The sequence below is a fragment of the Orbicella faveolata genome, unplaced genomic scaffold, assembly GCF_042242905.1.
Source record: "Orbicella faveolata isolate gen_17 unplaced genomic scaffold, um_ofav_v1 contig_1, whole genome shotgun sequence".
Lineage (NCBI taxonomy): Eukaryota > Metazoa > Cnidaria > Anthozoa > Scleractinia > Merulinidae > Orbicella > Orbicella faveolata.
In genome coordinates, this window is record NW_028301536.1 from 38,341,406 (window position 1) to 38,361,608 (window position 20,203).

Genomic DNA, 20,203 nt, shown 5'->3' on the forward strand with positions numbered 1-20,203 from the left:
GGGAAATCATGCGATGTTGAAAACGTTTGTTTAACACACGCGCTTAATGTACGCGGCATTTCGCGGGAGTTGATGGTGTAATTTCTACAACAAGAATTGCAGCAAGGTCTTCCTGAATAAGCTTACACGTAAACCAAAACCGCACTGTGGACAAGTTTAAAATGGACCTTCTCGTCTACGGTATGGAAATATCGCTATTTCAACCGCATGTTTCGCTTATTAAATTAGCGTTTTCTTCCAGAGGAATTGTTTTGTTGTTGTTTATACATACTTTTCAGCTGACTTTTACGTTCTCAACAGATGGACGACAACACCCATTTGGATAGCACAAATATACCTTTGGGTCGAGAACTCTTTTATCCAAGTCACTATTTTTCATGAACACGATCCTCATGTCGTTCACCTATTTACCATTATGCAGCAGTACAGATATTAGCCTCATTGCTGCCATTAAGTGAAGCTTGCTGACTTCGCACTTTCCGTTCGGAATCGCTCGTTATTCATTCTAGTCTGAGTTACCTCAAAAGCCATTTATCAATCATACGTTTATTCTTGTAACTCTTTCAGTACAATGCATCTCTCTCACAAATTTCATTAACAGATTTAAAGTTAGTTTTAAAAAAACGCACAGGCATTAAAATCGGAATACATTATCTTAATGTACCTTTCTACTAATTCAAAAAGATTAATCAACAAATAAGTCAATTGGGAATAATCAGTCAGTCTCAGTCCCAGTAATTTGAAAAAGTCCACTTAACCTTTTCAACGCTTGGGTTCTCTTCAAGACTCCCTTAGGGGGATAAAAGCTTGAATGTATAATAAGTATTAAAGGTTCCGTCCGAAAGGTAACTTTAACATTTTTAATGCTTAATTGAATGATTCATACATCATCTAACAAACCTTTCATACGAAAATGAGTTTGATTTTCATGAACATATGACACGTTTTGACACAGAGGCAAAACCGGAAATGGCGAAATTGACAAGAGTTCCCCCTCCCACCCCACTCCAACTCGATCTGTTTGCAAATACCATGTTGGGAAATTATGAAACGCCTGGAATATTTTGTACTTGTTTTGCGCTTTGTGTACATTTTATAGGATACAGCTGACACTTCCCACGAACCAAATTTCTTCTAGTATACGTGGAAACAAAATATTTTGCTCCAAGGGAATGGTCTTTTTTTCTTCGGCACGCCTCGGGGGAAGGAAATTGTGACAATAGACAATGAAATGCTAATTTGGTCATCAAAAGTTTCGGCTATTCCGTTGTGGCTATGCATCAGTCAATTCCAGCAGTGCCCATCCCCCCCCCCCCGGGGTAACCCCTGGGCATTAGCATTTTTTTAAAATAAATGGGCAAATTCCCCGGGGTGGGGACACATAAGCTGTCTAAATGCCCCCGGGTGGGGACGAAGAAAGAGGGCAAATGCCCCGCGCCCGGGATCGTCGCCTTCCAACACCTCTGCAGTTTTTTTTATTAATCAGTGAATAAAACGTTCAACTGTTCAGTATTTTAATGCAACGGTAAGACTTCAAGGACAACAGTACGTGTTAGTTGATTCTGATTATATTTACTTCTTTATATTTGTTTTTAACAGTTTGCCAGAGGATAGCTAGGATCGCGACGGACGTGCCTCCAGCCGCGAGCGATGATAGGTGCCTGTTTTCGCAGGCTACTTTTTCTGTGAAGAATCAAGACATTTTAAATGACGATGCATTGCATTTTAAGCTCGCAAGATCTGTCTTGAAGATCGCATCATTTGAATTCGCAAACCTTAAGTATTTTAACTCCACTTTCATGAATTTAAAAAATGCTAGGCTAGTTTTGAATGGGAAATGCAAGATAGTTGTGTTCACGTCAGTGATTGTTTTGTGATAAACAAAATATAGTTCACCTTGTCGCTAATATTCATATGCTTACAAGCAATGAAGAAATATCTAAAATTGAGAAAACACACCTGTAAAACATCTACAAGTTTCTCTAGTCCCTGACGGACAAGTCATCGTTCGACAAACGCTTCGTCTTTCCCGATGAACTCATCCATGGCACTTTCGAAAACACGTGTGTCAAATGCCCGGGGGTCGCCCCGGGGTACGCAAATACCCAGCCCCCGGGCGGCGATAAAATTGCAGATGCCCCACCCTCGGGACTGACAACGTGAGCAAATGCCCCGCGGTTGCCCGGAGGGGGGGGGGGGGGCGGGGAAGATGGGCTCTGCTGGAATTGACTGACGCATTACAGTCCGTACAGCCTGTTTTTCGTGGTGTAAGGGACAATAATTTTATTTAGGGTTCGTCATTGAAGACTACATTTTAGCCTAAAATGGCTAAGGCACTTTTATGCGTTTTTCATCGCGTGGTAATTGTAGCAATCGGTGTTTTCGTATGTATGATACAACAACATAACGTCTCCGCCAAGGATGGATCTTTGGAGCAGCAGCTTAAAGACGCTGAAAACATCCCTAAACGGCTTTCTGGAGGAAAGGAATATGAGATGAGTGATAAACCGTTCGAAACTGTACCGGAAAAACTGACGGAGAAAATAACGGCATCTGAAACTACAAGCAAATGTTTGCTTCATGATGACGACAGCAAAAACAATCTTAAACAGTTACAATTTGGCGAACTTACTAAGGATGAAATAATCAATGAAGAACCTGACCAGCTTGCAGGTCATTTGAAGAAGTTAGGAGAGCTTGGATCAAATGTCCTTATTGGCGAGATCGAAGATATTGATTACGTCCCAAATGGGAGGGATTTTTATCCACATTTCTTAAGGAAGCAACGGCCTCCCGTCATGAGAGGAGCTGCCGCAGATTGGTCCGCTGTGAAACAGTGGACAAATGAGACATACATGACTGAGGGGAAAATATGGCCATGTTACATTTGACGTCGAGTTTACCATACATTATGAAAGAATACATCCTATCAAGAAATGAATCTGAGTGAATATCTAGATATTTACAAAAGCAAACAGGTTTATTTAGACTGCCCCTTCCCACAGACTGACTTGAAATCTGATATCATGGTTCCATATTGCCTGCAATGTGAGGAAGTTATGTCCACCATAGCAAGTATACATCTGCTGTACAGCAGCGGAAATACAAGCTCAAGTCTCCATCAAGATGGATATCAGAATCTTCTGACCCTTATCTCTGGAACAAAAGAAGTTCTTATAGCCAATAGCGAATCTGCACAACGTTTGTATGCCAATAATTACACAACAGTGCCCGGTTTATCTCCTGTGAATCCTGGATCAGTAGATCTTAAAACATTTCCTTACGTGTCAAAAGTAACTTTCCATAAGGTGAGAGTTGCATTAATGGCGTCAAATATAGTTAAATACTAAGGATTACCATAAAGCCGATGCTGATATTGCAACACATTATTTTTGGACTATTTTCCTCAAAGGTGTGAGGCTCCATAAAGTGAATCGAAAATTAATGATTTGATAGCTTACTTGACCTGATGGTAAAAATTTCTGTAGCTTTCAACAACAAGGCTCAAATGGATTTCAACAGAAACGCTCAAATAGATTAGGCCAATGGCCATAGTGCCTAGAAACTCATGGTCCTCAGAAACTCGACCTGATCTCAAAATCTTGAAGTCCTTTATGATGAGTCACAAAGTTTTGTTTTTATGTCCCTATGTCTTGTTTTTTCTTCTTTTTACTTGTTTCCTTTTGTCTTGGAGTCCAACGTTGTTTACGTCTTGGTCTGGAAATTTCAAACAAGGGTCTCAGCAAGTCTCCAATTTTTCCATATTACCTTTAACCCCTAGTAGAATAGGTAATTGTGAAGATGAACTCTCTGAAAAAACCTGGCTGTCGGCCATCTGTCCACTGACAGGCTACCAACAGGCTACCGACAAGCTACTGACAGGCTGCCAACAGGTTGCTTAACAGATTACCAACAGTTTTTTTTTTGAAGCAGAGAGTTTGCTGTAGAATAGACAGGAACAGATTAGTAAACCCAATCAAAACAAGTTCAAAATAATACCCAAACTCAAATATTAAATAAATACATCTAATCACTAACTAACTGATCCATGGTCAGCATAAAAAAAGCATTTATCGTTTAATACTGGTGTCCTTTATATGGTTACAGCTAATCTAGAAACCACCTAATTAAGAGGTAAAGAGTTTTAAAAAATCGTTCATTATTCAAGGGATTGTGTTGATTGCAGGTTGTTTTGAAGGCTGGTGATATTCTGTACATTCCTCAACACTGGTGGCATCATGTCAGGTCATTTGACTGTCCAAATATTGCCATTTCCTTGCCAGTCAGACAGTCAGTCAGTCAGTCAGTCAGTCAGTCAGTTAGTCAGTCCATCCATCCGTCCATCAGTCAGTACGTTTGTCTTTTGGTCAGCCAGTCACTCACCCATTCATTCATTCAGTATATTCACTGTTATTTGTTTCCTTTTACTACCATAGGTTGATTACATCGATCTGATGTTGATTCATTCCATCGACTGTGATCAGGGGACTGGGGCCCTCTTGATTTACCAGAAAGGGGAGCCCAAGGGAACTTGGGAAGACTCATGGAAAGCTCTTGAAACGCCTGCTGAGAAAGGGTAGACGTTTATGAAGGAGATTTGAAATTCATTTATCATATCTTTGCTCCACATTTTTGTTTGCAGAAATTTCAGGCAAAAAGATGGGATCCTTAAATGACTGTCATAGTACATAAAATGGAGATAAAGAGACCAAACAGTTTGTGGGCTGGATGCCGGACTTAGCTATCTGGGTTCAAGCATTGTTGTCTGGGACTCTTACAATGTGTGTCTCCACCTAGGGGTTTTCAGTTTTTCGCGCCTTATTGTTCATGGATGCAGACAAGACATGATGTACAATGTGGATCGTCCTCTTAACATATACAAATTATGATCTTTCAGATGTTGATGACTGTAGAAGGGCAGTTACTCGCAGCTTTTTATGATCACCTTATTTATTTTATGATGTGTGTCGCCTTCCAGGAACAATCCGCAGTATTTGTGTCAGCAATTTTTCAGTTCAAGATCTGAAACACTTGTTCATCCTTCAGTGGTTCAGAACTCTTTTGACCTCTTCAACCAAGATCGTGTAACTTGAGAATTCTGCGAAAGGAATCATATTCAGTACATGGGACACAGGTACTAAATAAAACGTGAAATGCATTCAATACGATTACCACGGTAAACGATCGTAACATTTCGACGCAACGTATCGCAACATTGTTGGGCACATCATGTTGCGTGCGTTTGGCCACCCTGTTGCGACGTGTTGCGACATGTTGGGTATTGAAAATCGAACAAAGGCGCATGCCTGGGCGCAACATTGTTGCACGAACCTGGGCAAACGACTACAACTTCACGCAACATCCTATATGTTGCGTGAGAAATTTGACCATTTTCAAATTTGAGCCAAAAACACCCAACATGTCGCAACATGTCGCAACACGTCACAACAGGGTGGCCAAATGCGCGCAACATGTTACGCCCAACAATGTTGCGATATGTTGCGTTGAAATGTTGCAATCATTTGACCGGGGCTTTACGTAACACCCGAGTAGTTGAAAAAAAAAGGTTGTTTTGAAGTTCTAACTAAGACATTTTTTAACACTGAAGACTGAACAAAAGGATTGTTGTTGATACCCCGCAAGAAATTGGGAGTTTCTTGTTAGAGGCTATAATTTGAAGGTTTCCTTTTTTGTGTGAAAGATAAAAACTGAGGAAGCAAAGAAAAAGTTTTAGTTGCAAATTGGTCAAAATTTTAACCGAGGCTGAGATTTTCAGTTTAAAATTTACTCAGAGCTGAGGAATCACCTGAAATTTTTACCTGACTGCTGAGAAATGGTGAAAAATTGAACTGGAACTGATAACTGTTTTTCTGTGCGGTTCATATAACTAAATTACATGTTTCAAGCTTAATTTCATAAATTCTTCATACTGAATATACTTTCTAGTTCGTGCTCTGCAGTGTGATGGCACAGACGACTCTAAAAGCCAGCTAGCAGGGACTCACTTTTCCTTAGTCTGTCAAGCAAAAAGATAAAAGAGGCGAAAGGAAAAGTCACAGAAAAAGACAAAAAGTCTGGTCGCATAAACACTAGGGGTGTTCCCCGAAGGTGTTACCCGGGGGTATTTCCGGGGGGTGTTCCCCAGCCCGGCCCACACGAATCCTACGCAAATGTAAATCATTTTTCTCTTCAAAAAAGCGAGACCCTATACCTCAACACCGCCAATCGTTAAACAAAACTCGCTTTTTTTCTTTTATCTCCACACAGCACTCTTGGCGATTCTTGGGAAAGAGATGGCCTGCCTCCAAATCCTGTTCTTTCCGATGAAGGCCTTAGAAAAATATCCTCCAAATTCGACGCGTCCATTTCTCAGGTGGTTCTCAAATGGTCATTAGAGAACGATGTGATTGTCATTCCCCGCTCCCGCAATCCGAATCACATCAAAACAAACTTGCATTTGGCTCACGTTCTGCTCACCGAAGATGACAAACAGTACATCGAGGATCTTGATTGAAAGATAATCGCGCCCGACGACAATCCTCCGTTCGACTCCCGATCAAAGCCGAGCGTTTCCGGTCAACAAGATAAAGACGAGGAGAAGATCTCAGGGCAGAAAACAGACAATATCAATGATAAAATCGTTTTAGTAGAGAGGGTTAAACCCGAAGATTCTACATTGTACTTGAGTTCAGATAATCATTGGATTTACGCGTTTGACGCCCCACGGGAAAGTTGAAATGGAAATATGGAACTGCGGATGAAGGTGGTTCAAAATGCGTTTTCAACTCTGATGAGACGGTTGTGTACTTCGGAACTGACAACAAGTCACTGCGCGCGCTTAACGCCGCCGAAGGTAACCTTATTTGGAAGTTTTCCACAGGAGGAGCGGTGACGTCGTCAACCCGAGTTGGTGCCGACGGCAGCCTCTCTTTCGGATGTCTTGACGGGTATTTTTATGCAGTCAATTCTGACGGCTCCTTGAAATGGAAGAAGAACTTGGGCGTAGAAATCTGGTCATCTCCTGCTCTTCTTGAAGGCGGTAAAGCTGTGTTCGTCGGCTCAATGGCTGAAGACTTTAATTTTTTTGTGTGTGTGTGCACATTCATTTTTTTTTCATTTTTTTTTTCTTTTTCGTTCTCAGTATGTGTGTGTGTGAATGAAATCGTGTCCTGTTTTTTTTTTTTTCATATATTCTGTAACTTTATTGCAATATTTTTTTCCGCTTGGCCCAGCCACTTAGCTCGATTAGCTATTTCTAAGTGGCTGTGCTCTGTTTTTCATTGTTATTTTTTCACATTGCATGTATTTATTTTTATTGTAATTTTTCTGGGCACGAAATAAAGATTGTTGTTGTTGTTGTTGTTGTTGTTGAAGACTCGGCAAATGTTTTCTGTTCCTCGATGGCCAAACTGGTGAAACAATTTGGAAGTACGAGACGGCAGGAACTGTGTTCTCTTCTCCCACAGTTAGCCATGATAGCAAGGCTGTGTTTTTCTGTTCTTTTGTTGCAAACTTCTTTGCTTTTAACACTGAGGACGGTCGGCAGCTTTGGATGTTTGAGGGCGACTCCGCGTTTCAATCATCGCCAGCTGTCAGTAAACTAGACGGGACTCTTTTTGTCGGATCTTCACAAGGAAATATTTACGCGATTGATTCCTCAAATGGACAAGTAAAGTGGACAAGGGAAGGTGAGACTACGGAAACTAACTTGTTTTTTCATATAAATATTGCAAAAGTACAGTTTGATCCAACATCTACTCTTTAAATGCTTTAAGATGTTTCAGTTTAACATGTAAAGTTGTTTTTATTTGGGAATTGATCTCGATCTTTCTCATCTTATCAAAACTTTGGTTTGTTTCCCCTGATTTTATTTTGAGGAGTTTTTTTGACGTTTAAATGATCTCAAATAGAATTACGAGCTTTAAGTAAAGAATAATTACCGGAAGCGGAAATAGAAATACCGTAGGTAACGTGTTAGGTAACGTAGACGTATATTGACGTACAGTGTTTTTATAAGTAAAATTTATCAGAACAATTCAGCTGTGCGAATAAATTGATATATATTCAATTCAATATTTATATGTATGTAATTTCTTTTAATTTTTTCAATTTAATATTTATATTTATGGAATATTTTTTAAATCCATTTAATTTAATATGTCTATATTTATTGAATTTAATCGCTCTATATTCATTTAATTTAATCTGTTTATATTCATTCAATTCAGTCCGTCAAAATATTCATTTAATCTCAGGGACTGGGTCAACCCATGGGATCAGAAAGATAAGGGCCTGGGAAGTATAGCGTTTCACGTGTATGCGTTCGTCCGCCATTACAAGCAGTGCGTACAGTACAAACAGGCGATGAATGACAAAATATCCGAAGCAGCAGGCCTTTTAAGGCGAGGCTCGGATATGCTGCTAACAGTAGATTCCTCGTCTACAATACCTCACAGCGTTGCGGAAAGCGTTACTAGAGCAAGAAACATGATGGACAGGAGTCGGCAGGGAGGAATGTTTAGAAGACTTGGTTCTAGCGAAAGACTACGGTCTGAGATTCCCCGAGGAACAAAAGGTAAGCCGAAGCAAGCTGTGCAAACTAAAGGCATCGACGAAAAACCTTTTGAGTTTGCTTTTCTAAACTCCAAGGAAGATGACACAGAAGATGATTTTTTGAAGAAAGAAATGGTTGTAGAAAGGGGCGTAGTTACACTCGGTGAACAAGACAGCGAGACGCAGGTCAGAGAAAACATCGCATCATCCCTGAAAGAAAACTACAATATTATTGGACCGAACGATTTTGAATTTGTAAAAGTAACTCAAAAGAAAATCAGTGTCCTGCATCAACGCAAACAGACCGAGTATAACTACCATGTAGTGAAGCAATTGGTTAGCCAGGGTCTCTTGTATATCGGGATGAAAGTGGGCTTCGAATTCGTGCTTCACGAAAACCATACATCCGATTCTGACCCTGAGCTGGTGCAAGGTGGAGCCCTGGAGAATGAAACTTCTGGCATCGTCCCAGGCACCTCCAATGGGGCTTCTGGCATTGTCCCTAGCACCTCCAATGGAACTTCTGGCATTGTCCCTCGCACCACCAATGGAACTTCTGGTATTGTCCCTGGCACCTCCAATGGAACTTCTGGCATTGTCCCTAGCACCTCCAATGGAACTTCTAGCATCGTCCCAGGCACCTCCAATGGGACTTCTGGCATTGTCCCTGGCACCTCCAATGGAACTTCTGGCATTGTCCCTGGCACCTCCAATGGAACTTCTAGCATCGTCCCAAGCACCTCCAATGGGACTTCTGGCATTGTCCCTGGCACCTCCAATGGAACTTCTGGCATTGTCCCTGGCACCTCCAATGGGACTTCTGGTATTGTCCCTAGCTCCTCCACTGGAACGTCTGGCATTGTCCTTGGCACCTCCAATGGAACTTCTGGCATTGTCCCTGGCACCTCCAATGGAACTTCTGGCATTGTCCGTGGCACCTCCAATGGAACTTCTGACATTGTCCCACGCACCTCCAATGGGACTTCTGGAATTGTCCCGGCACCTCCAATGGAACTTCTGGCATTGTCCCCGGCACCTCCAATGGAACTTCTGGCATTGCCCGTGGCACCTCCAATGGAACTTCTAGCATTGTCCCAGGCACCTCCAATGGGACTTCTGGCATTGTCCCTGGCAGCTCCAATGGAACTTCTCGCATTGTCCCTGGCACCTCCAATGGAACTCCTGGCATTGTCTCAGGCACCTCCAATGGAACTTCTCGCATTGTCCCTGGCACCTCCAATGGCACTTCTGGCATTGTCCCCGGCACCTCCAATGGAACTTCTGGCACTGTCCCTAGCACCTCCAATACAACTTCTGGCATTCTCCCTGGCACCTCCAATGGAACTTCTGGCATTGTCCCTGGCACCTCCAATGGAACTTCAGCCATCGTCCCTGGCACCTCCAATGGAACTTCTGGCATTGCCCCTGCCACCTCCAATGGAACTTCTGGTATTGTCCCTGGCACCTCCAATGGAACTTCTGGCATTCTCCCAGGCACCTCCAATGAAACTTCTGGCGTTGTCCCTGGCACCTCTAGCGGAAGTTCTGGCATTTTCCCTGGCACCTCCAATGCAACTTCTCGCATTGTCCCTAGCACCTCCAATGGAACTTCTGGCATTGTCCCTGGCACCTCCAATGCAACTTCTGGCATTGTCCCTAGCACCTCCAATGAAACTTCTCACATTGTCCCTGGCACCTCCGATGGAACTTCTGGCATTGTCCCCGGCACCTCCAATGGAACTTCTGGCATTCTCCCTGGCACCTCCAATGGAACTTCTGGCATTTTCCCTGGCATCTCCAATGTAACTTCTGGTATTGTCCCTGGCACCTCCAATGGAACTTCTCGCATTGTCCCTGGACGCTCCAATGGAACTTCTGGCATTGCGCCTGGCACGTCCAATGGAACTTCTGGCATTGTCCCTGGTACCTCCAATGGAACGTCTGGTATTGTCCCTAGCACCTCCAATGGAACTTCTGCCATCGTCCCTGGCACCTCCAATGGAACTTCTGGTATTGTCCCTGGCACCTCGAATGGAACTTCTGGCATTGCCCCAGGCACCTCCAATGGAACTTCTGGCATTGTCCCTGGCACCTCTAACAGAAGTTCTGGCATTGTCCCTGGCACCTCCAATGGAACTTCTGGCATTGTCCCTGGCACCTCTAACAGAAGTTCTGGCATTGTCCCTGGCACCTCCAATGGAACTTCTCGCATTGTCCCTAGCACCTCCAATGGCACTTCTGGCATTGTCCCTGGCATCTCCAATGGAACTTCTGGTATTTTCCCTGGCACCTCCAATGGAACTTCTCGCATTGTCCCTGGCAGCTCCAATGGAACTTCTGGCATTGCGCCTGGCACGTCCAATGGAACTTCTGGCATTGTCCCTGGTACCTCCAATGGAACTTCTGGTATTGTCCCTGGCACCTCCACTGAAACTTCTGGTATTGTCCCTGGCACCTCCAATGGAACTTCTGGTATTGTCCCTGGCACCTCCAATGGAACTTCTGGCATTGTCCCTGGGACCTACAATGAAACTTCTGCGATATTCCCTGGCACCTCCAGTGGCAATTCTGGCATGTTCCCTGGCACCTCCAATTGAACTTCTGGCATCGTCCCTGTTACCTCAAATGGAACTTCTTATATTGTCCCAGGCACCTCCAATGGAACTTCTGGCATTGTCCCTGGCACCTCCAATGGAACTTCTGGGAGTGTCCCTGGCACTTCCAATGGAGCTTCTGGTATTGTGCCAGGCACCTCGAATGGAACTTCTGGCGTTCTCCCTGGCACCTCCAATGGACATTCTGGCATTTTCCATTGCAGCTCTAATGGAACTTTTGGCATTGTCTCTGGCACTTCCAATGGATTTTCTGGCATCGTCCCTGGCACCTGCAATGGAACTTCTGGCATTGTCCAAGGTACCTCCAATGGAGCTTCTGGCATTGTCCTTGTCACCTCCAATGGAACTTTTGGCTTCGTCCCTGGCACTTCCAATGGAACTTCTGGCATCGTCCCTGTTACCTTCAATTGAACTTCTGGTATTGTCCCAGGCACCTCCAATGGAACTTCTGGCACTGTCCCTGGCACCTCCAATGAAACTTCTGGCATTGTCCCTAGCACCTCCAAGGGAACTTTTGGCATCATCCCTGGCACCTCCAATGGAACTTCTGGTATCGTCCCTGGCACCTCCAATGGAACTTCTGGTATCGTCCCTGGCACCTCCAATGGAACTTCTGGCATTGTCCCTGGCACCTCCAGTGGAACTTCTGGCATTCTCCCTGCACGTCCAATGGACATTCTGGCATTGTCCCTGGCACCTACATTGGAACTTCTGGTATCGTCTCTGGCACCTGGAACAGAGCTTCTGGCATTGTCCCTGGCACCTCCAATGGAACTTCTGGCATTGTCCCTGGCACCTCCAATGCATTTTCTGGCATTGTTTCCGGCACCTCCAATGGAACTTGTGGTATTGTCCCTGGCACCTCCAATGGAACTTTTGGCATTGTCCCTGGCACCTCCAGGGGGACTTCTGGCAGTGTCTCTGGCTCTTCCAATGGAACTTCTGGCATCGTCCCTTGCACCTGCAATGGAACTTCTGGCATTGTCCCTGGCACCTCTAATGAAACTTCTGGCATTGTTTCGGGCACCTCCAATGGAACTTGTGGTATTTTTCCTGGCACCTCCAATGGAACGTTTGGCATTGTCCCTGGCACCTGGAATGGATCTTCTAGTATTGTCGCTGGCACCTCCCTTGGCAATTCTGGCATCGTTCCTGGCATCTCCAATGGAACTTCTGGCATCGTCTCTTGCACCTCCAATGGAACTTCTGGCATTGTCCCTGGCACCTCCAGTGGGACTTCTGGCAGTGTCTCTGGCTCTTCCAATGGAACTTCTGGCATCGTCCCTAGGACCTGCAATGGAACTTCTGGCATTGTCCCTGGCACCTCCAATGCAACTTCTGACATGGTCCCTGGCACCTCCAATGGAACGTTTGGCATTGTCCCTGGCACCTGGAATGGATCTTCTAGTATTGTCGCTGGCACCTCCCTTGGCAATTCTGGCATCGTTCCTGGCATCTCCAATGGAACTTCTGGCATCGTCTCTTGCACCTCCAATGGAACTTCTGGCATTGTCCCTGGCACCTCCAGTGGGACTTCTGGCAGTGTCTCTGGCTCTTCCAATGGAACTTCTGGCATCGTCCCTAGGACCTGCAATGGAACTTCTGGCATTGTCCCTGGCACCTCCAATGCAACTTCTGACATGGTCCCTGGCACCTCCAATGGAACTTCTGGCATCGTCCCGGTTACCTACAATGGAACTTCTGGTATTGTCCCAGGCACCTCCAATGGAACTTCTGGTATTGTCCCAGGCACCTCCAATGGAACTTCTGGCATTGTCCCCGGCACCTCCAATGAAACTTCTGGCATTGTCCCTGACACCTCGAATGGAACTTCTGGCATTGTCCCTGACACCTCCAATGGAACTTCTGGCTTCGTCCCTGGCACCTGCAATGGAACTTCTGGCATTGTCTCTGGCACCTCCAATGGAGCTTCTGGCATTGTCCCTGGCATCTCTAATGGAACTTCTGGCATTGTCTCTGGCACCTCCAATGGAACTTCTGGCAATGTCCCTGGCACCTCCAATAGAACTTCTGGCATTGTCTTTGGCACCTCCAATGGACCTTCTGGCGTCGTCCCTGGCACCTGCAATGGAACTTCTTGGATCGTTCCAGGGACCTCCAATGGAACATCTGGTATTGTCCCTGGCACCTCCAATGGAACTTCTGGTATTGTCCCTTGCACCTGCAATTGAACTTCTGGCATTGTCCCAGGCACCTCCAATTGATTTCTGGCATTGTCCCAGGCACCTCCAATGGAACTTCTGGCATTGTCCGTGGCACCTTTAATGGAACTTCTGGCAGTTTCCCTGACACCTACAATGGAACTTCTGGCATTGTCCCAGGCACCTCCAATTGATTTCTGGCATTGTCTCTGGCACCTCCAATAGAACTTCTGGTATTGTCCCTGGCACCTCCAATGGAACTTCTGGTATTGTCTCTGGCACCTCCAATGGGTCTTCTTGCATTGTCCCTGGCAGCTCCAATGGAACTTCTGGCATTGTCTCTGGGACTTCCAATGGAACTTCTGGCATCGTCCCTGGGACCTGCAATGGAACTTCTGGCATTGTCCCAGGCACCTCCAATGGAACTTCTGGTATTGTCCCTGGCACCTCCAATGGAACTTCTGGCATCGTCCCTGGCACCTCCAATGGAACTTCTGGCATTGTCCGTGGTACCTCCAATGGAACTTCTGGCATTGTCCCTGGCATCTCCAATGGAACTTCTGGTATTGTCCGTGTCACCTCTAATGAAACTTCTGGCATTGTCCCTGGCGCCTGTAATGACAATTCTGGTATTGTCCCTGGCACCTCTAATGGCAATCGCTAGTATTTTCCCTGGCATCTCTAATGGTAATTCTGGTATTGTCCCTGCACCTCTAATGGCAATTCCGGTATTGGCCCTCGCAGCGTAGCAGACAACCCTGTCATCTCTAGTATCTATCTCTACACTGTACAACAAGAGGGGGAGCAGAAAACAGAAAGTCCACATGACTTCTTTTGCCGAATTGTGAATGAGTTCCCACCAGACATAATGGAACCAACAGAGATGCTGAGATATCTGCGGAAGAAAATTGTTTCTGGGAGACCATTAGAGGTAACCAATTCATCACGAATCCTTGAAGGAGAGACCAATTTCATAACTGTAGACAGACATAATATTGTGGAAACTACATTTGGGGAACTAAAGCATGTATCTGATCCGAGGGTCACCTTTGAAGTTCAGTTTTATGGTGAGCAAGCTGTTGACAGTGGTGGGCCTCCCAAGGAATGGATAAGACTATGCAATCAAAAGATCAAAGACACTTACTTTGATAATGGCCTCAAAGAGCACATGTCTGAAGATTACTACTATATTGGTCAAATGGTCTGTATTGCTCTACCTCAAAATGGCCAGTTGCCCATGTACATACCTGAGGAAATACTGCAGGCCATTTTTATTGAAGATCTGGAATTGCCTCCTTGTGTCAGAGAGCTCAAATATGGTATGGATACTTTAGGAATTCCCATGTTTGGAAGGAAATTTCCCATGCTTCTTTATCTTCTGAGGCCATCTAGCATTATCACTTTATCAGTTCGACATCTTTTGTTCTTGTTGAAACCAGATTTCTCAGAGGAAGTTTTTGAAAATTTAAGTCAGATCCACAAAGATAATATTTATAAGTTGAACTGTAAAAGAAACATAAATCCCAAAATCATTTTTAATATAGGATAACAGATAGGGCAGGTAAAATGTGCAAAACCAGCTGTGGTGATGAAAGCATTAACCATAATTTAAATTATACTGACCTGTAAAAGCCAATATTAGCAGTCAGCATGTCTTGGAACACACTCCAACCAAATCCATTTCTCATGTGGAAGGCAACTACTTTATAGTTTATTATATCTTATTATACATCCAGAACATGTGTGTATGAATTTCTAATAATGGAGATGGCATGTTTAATGGTAACAATAGTTTCCACCTTTTTCCAGATCTATCGCTACTGATATGACTTAAGCATGCATATGAGTATTTGGTTTATACAATAGTACTCACAATATTACTGACTCTAGGGAAGACTTGTCAGCTTCAAACATAATCTGTACTCTTCCTTTGCAAGTTATGATGTACTTTTTTTCTCCTTGTTACTTTCTGATTTATCTTTATGTACCACATACATGTACACTCTAACAGCTACCACATAATAATTTCCTTTTTCAGCAGGTAACTGAGGAATCAGGAGAACAACCTCAAAAGAAGAAACCCATTTGGCATTTCATCCCAACTTCTCATACCTGTTCAAACACATTGGATTTGCCAAGAGGAAATGCAGTTCTCCCCCTCCCATCAGATGATGAACTATTCAAACTGTATGACCTAGCTTTCAAGAATAGTTACTTTGGCGCTATGTAGATCAAGGAGTTAACAATCTGATTTTTCCACTGCTGCTTGGCAACACCAGCCACTATGTTTATAACAGTGAGTCAAGCGTTGTAACCAGCCGTGCAGTTCACTTTTGACCTGTGTTGGTTTCTGTGCATGATCTTCATGCACTGTACTAAATATCGAAACACTAGAGTGGATTTACTTTAACTGTGAAATAGTTACTAAGCAGTTTTATGCCATAACACTAATTCCATTGTTTTCTTTTGTTTAGTTTTGACTATTTATCACCAATGGTGGGAGACTTTCACAGTTAAAATAAAATCACTCCAACAAATTGTGTCTTTTAGTGGACAATTGTTTGCACCTTCATTAATTTTGTTTTCCTTTGTTTAAAATGTTACAGATGCATTTTCATTTTCATTTTCCTTTGTTCCATTTATTGTCTTAATTTAAAACAAAGGAAAATAAAACTCAAACTGATTTTAAAAAAGTTGTTTCTTATCATTATGTTTATTGATTCTTGTATAATACTCAACCACTAGTCTTTGACAGTGGCAGTAGACACTAAAAATATCAAACAAAAGGATAATGTTATTACATCATCATAATAACAGTACACGTAACTACAAAGTGCAAGGTTATTTTTATTAGGCAGCACTTGCTCCTTGCAATGTATTGTATTCTAAATCCAAGTTTACATGTACAATTTTTTTTGCTTTTTGCTGTTACTGTTTTAGCAAATTCATTGTTCCAGGGTTACCTATAACCTGTTAATAGCTGAGTTCTTCAGATGCTGTTGAAAGGCCCATTTTCACCCATATGGCTTTGTGACTGTGTGTTATTGTTTTAAAGTAATCAGCTTCTTTCCAAACAATAAAAGCAATCAAAAAGCCAAGTGAGAGAATATGAGCCTTAAGATGGCTGGTAGCACTTTATAGCAGTTTCCAGTTATTACACTTGAATGGGTCAGTACTACAGATCTTTATCAGTGGCTGCTACAATAATGGTATCAAACAAGTGCCCAGTCATTGCTAAATAAGTTGTAGTATTACTGGTTACCATAACAACAGCATAACCTGTTTAAAACACCCTTACCTTAACTTGTGAATCATAACTCAATAATAACAAATGGAGGTCACTAAGCTTCTTTTTTTGCCTTAAAAACGCTTATAGCTAAAATTAAGTGTGTTTTTACAGGTTATGCTATTGTTATGGTAACCAGTAATGTTAAGAAAACAACCACATTTTGTTCAGCACTGGCTGTTGTTCAATGCCAGTATTGTAACAGCAACTGAGAAATGTTTGGTACACCATATTATAAGAGCTGGACATTGATGGAAACTGCTACTAGCCACCTTAAGTTGAAGGAATAAGAAAGGGAAATACCAGTTTTTTAAACTGACATGAAGCTAGTTACAGAATGTTAAAATTTGATGATTAAGGATCATAACAAAACTCATAAGTGCACAGCTTAAGACTATTGTTAGCTGCCTTAATGCAAAAAGTGCTTGTACACATTTTTTTTCTGCTGTTACCTTTTTAAAATTTTCATTGCTCAATAAGGGTTACCTATTAACTATTAAGAATTGTGTTCTTAAGAGATGTTGATAAAGTTGAAGTGAATATCAATAAAGCAATGCTCCATTAATAATATTATTGTGACGCATAAGTTCCAGAATCAGCAAGTTGTTCATGTCTCTGGAATACTAGTTCTGAAGCTTCAGTATAGATATCTCCACTCATTTCAGTTGATGATCTCAGCGGATCCAGATGTTCCAAAACAAATGACTTCCGTAAATCTCCATGGCTAAGATCCACAGGGTCATTGACAACATGATTATCTCTCCCAGTGGGAGATGGTCCCTGGGGTCATATCCATATATTTCCATATCAGATGGCTCTTCGACTAGCAGTCCATGTGCTAGTGGATTGTCATCATGGAACATGCCATTTGCCCACATTTGGTACGGTGACCAGTTTCCCTCTGTGCGTGCTTTGTGGTGATTAAAGGCTTCACAAAACTCGTCAAGTGCTTTGTTGATTTTTGGAATGAAGATTACGTGACGAGTAAACACATGAATTGGATTATCTGCGTTGAGGATACCAGTGGACTCCATAGCATAGAATAGATAGTAATACAAGTAACATACACATCTAAAGGCATCTCTCCATAATCTTTCAATGCGTCTCAATGTGCTGGTTGTGTGTAGAGGGACCAGCAATAAAACTCCCCCTTCCCTCCCCCCTAGCTTGAACCATGGCATCACACACTAGAACATTTTCAGCACCCTTATCCACTCTTATTCTTGATGGCCAAAGGTGTCCATCACGATTTATGGCATCTAAGAACAGATCAAGTACAGTTCCCGCAAGATTGTTTGAGTTACATCTCAGAAACATTATTCTTCTCGAAAAGCCATCAATGCATCCGTGAATAACAATTTTCCAGCGTATCAGTGCATGATGTCCGTCTAGGTGCCACAGGGAGTTTGGTCATGGTACCTGATAAGTCCTGCGTGAAATAACAACGCCCCATCGTAGTGCAGTATTCTGTGGATCCACTCTTGCCATGCTTTCTCTTATCCTTTTTCTTTGAATTCTAAAGCCAAGTGCGTCAAAATATTCATTTAATCCCAGGGACTGGGTCAACCCATGGTATCAGAAAGATAAGAGCCTGGGAAAGAAGCATTGCAATATGGCGGACGAGGAAGGTTTTGACATTGGAAGGGACCTGCCAGTGTTTTTAGCCTCAGTTTTAGACAAAACGAAATATATATACTAGGGGTGCGGGGCCGGGGCGGGCCCCTGATATAAACAGATTAAATTAAATGAATATAGAGCGATTAAATTCAATAAATATAGACATATGAAATTAAATGGATTTAAAAAATATTCCATAAATATAAATATTAAATTGAAAAAATAAAAAAATTACATACATATAAGTACTGAACTGAATATATATCAATTTATTGAATATTACTACAATCGGCTTGCTATAGGGTTAGGACACTGCGTTGTGGCCGCAGTAACCTAGGATCGAATCCTGGTCTCGGCGTAGGCAATTTTTTTTTTCCATCATTCTTTTTTCTTCTATAACATTTCAGGTTTTTATTATTATTATTATTATTATTATTATTATTATTATTATTATTATTATTGTTTTTATTGTTATTGTTATTGTTATTGTTATTGGCATTGTTATCGTTATTGTTATTGTTATTATTATTTTTATTTTTAAAAGTATTCTTATGACCTCTCAGCATTTTCTCCAAAAAGAAATTTAAAAACTCTTTTACAATCGCGTATAATAAAGCCGCGCGGGTTTTCTTTAGAGTTTTAGAACACGTTCGCAAGAAAAGCTTGTCATGATTGAATTGAATCCATTTCAATCCTTCCTTTCGGTGGAGCTGTATAGTAGAATAGTTGCTCTTGAGTTTACTTTCCTGTTCGCTTTTTTTATTTTTTCTTGCTATAGATATATTTTTATATTTCGTGAAATAATTTATTCTAAATTTAATACTCTGCGGTAGGACAAGCGGTTTACCCGAAGCGGTTTTACACTTTGTTTGTTGGTCGGAATGTTTTTAGTATTTATGATTTATTTACTTCTTGCTACCAGAATTTATTTTATAATACATGCCCTAAGAGTCAGCTGTTTTACAAACGAAATGACAGTAGCGAATCTTTCTTCAAGGTGATCAAGACGACGCGTTGCGTGACATCACTGCGGCAAAGTAAAATGTAAATTTAGACGTTGGCACGTTGGGCGCAATTAAACAATTAAAAGTACTGCGGTTAAAGTGAAACATGCGTTGCTTGTTTTCTTCGATTTTGTTATTATCTGGTTCATAAGAATTAACCATGCCAGAAAAAGATATTACCTCGCGTCAAATACTTTGTTATGAAAACGATATTTTTGAGAAGATTTAAGCGGAAATTAGAACTTGGATAACATAAACATACAGGGGTTGGTGTGACAAGAGAATGTTTACTAGTGCAGTAAGGTCAGGTCATCTATGAGAAATGGTTGATCGAATGATTGGATTTCAGTCGATGTAACTTTTGCGTCAACGATTTTTTTTAATAATAATAACAATAGAATAATAAAATATTTATATAGCGCGAATCCACTATTTGTCCATGGCGCTTTACATTAAATAAAAAAAATATTTAAAAAGCTAAAAAAGGGGAGGGAAAAAGAAATAAAAAATTTTTTTTTTCTTGTTTTTAATACAGTTGGGCGGCCATGTGTGGATCTTTTAAGAAAAGCAAATATAACAACAAAACAAAACAAAGGCCAGATGATGTCGGTTCGGTTAATTTTTTTTCTTTGTTATTATTGTCTTAAAACAGATAAGGGTGAACTATTCTCTTCGCCATTTATCGCTCCAAATGGAAATATCTACATTGGTTCAGGTCAAGGAGAGGTTCTGGCTCTTCGTCAACATGATGGCTCGCTCGTGTGGAGTTTTAAGACAAGCTCGTCAATTTGGTCGTCACCACGGTTGGATAAACGTGGTCTGTTGTTCATAGGAGGGATTGACACCTATCTGTACGCCTTGCGAGCTGATAATGGACAATTGGTGTGGAAATACAAGACAGACGGACCGGTTGTGGGAACACCGCTGATCACGCGTGAGCATGCTGTGGAACTAGCCTGAAGTACA

General features: G+C 42.2%; 1 protein-coding gene and 2 pseudogenes across 1 annotated transcript; 2 read left to right on the forward strand and 1 right to left on the reverse strand.

Moving 5' to 3' along the window:
- Window positions 1–2,324: 2,324 nt before the first annotated feature.
- LOC149118998 (uncharacterized) lies at window positions 2,325–20,197 on the forward strand (annotated as a pseudogene).
- LOC149118999 (uncharacterized) lies at window positions 8,334–16,184 on the forward strand. The gene is made up of 5 exons (XM_089294604.1): window positions 8,334–9,049; window positions 12,259–12,283; window positions 12,712–13,025; window positions 14,122–14,783; window positions 15,342–16,184. The coding sequence occupies exons 1-5, from the start codon at window positions 8,365–8,367 to the stop codon at window positions 15,558–15,560; spliced, it is 1,905 nt and encodes a 634-aa protein (XP_089150730.1). The 5' UTR covers window positions 8,334–8,364; the 3' UTR covers window positions 15,561–16,184.
- LOC149119000 (uncharacterized) lies at window positions 16,674–18,175 on the reverse strand (annotated as a pseudogene).
- Window positions 20,198–20,203: the final 6 nt, after the last annotated feature.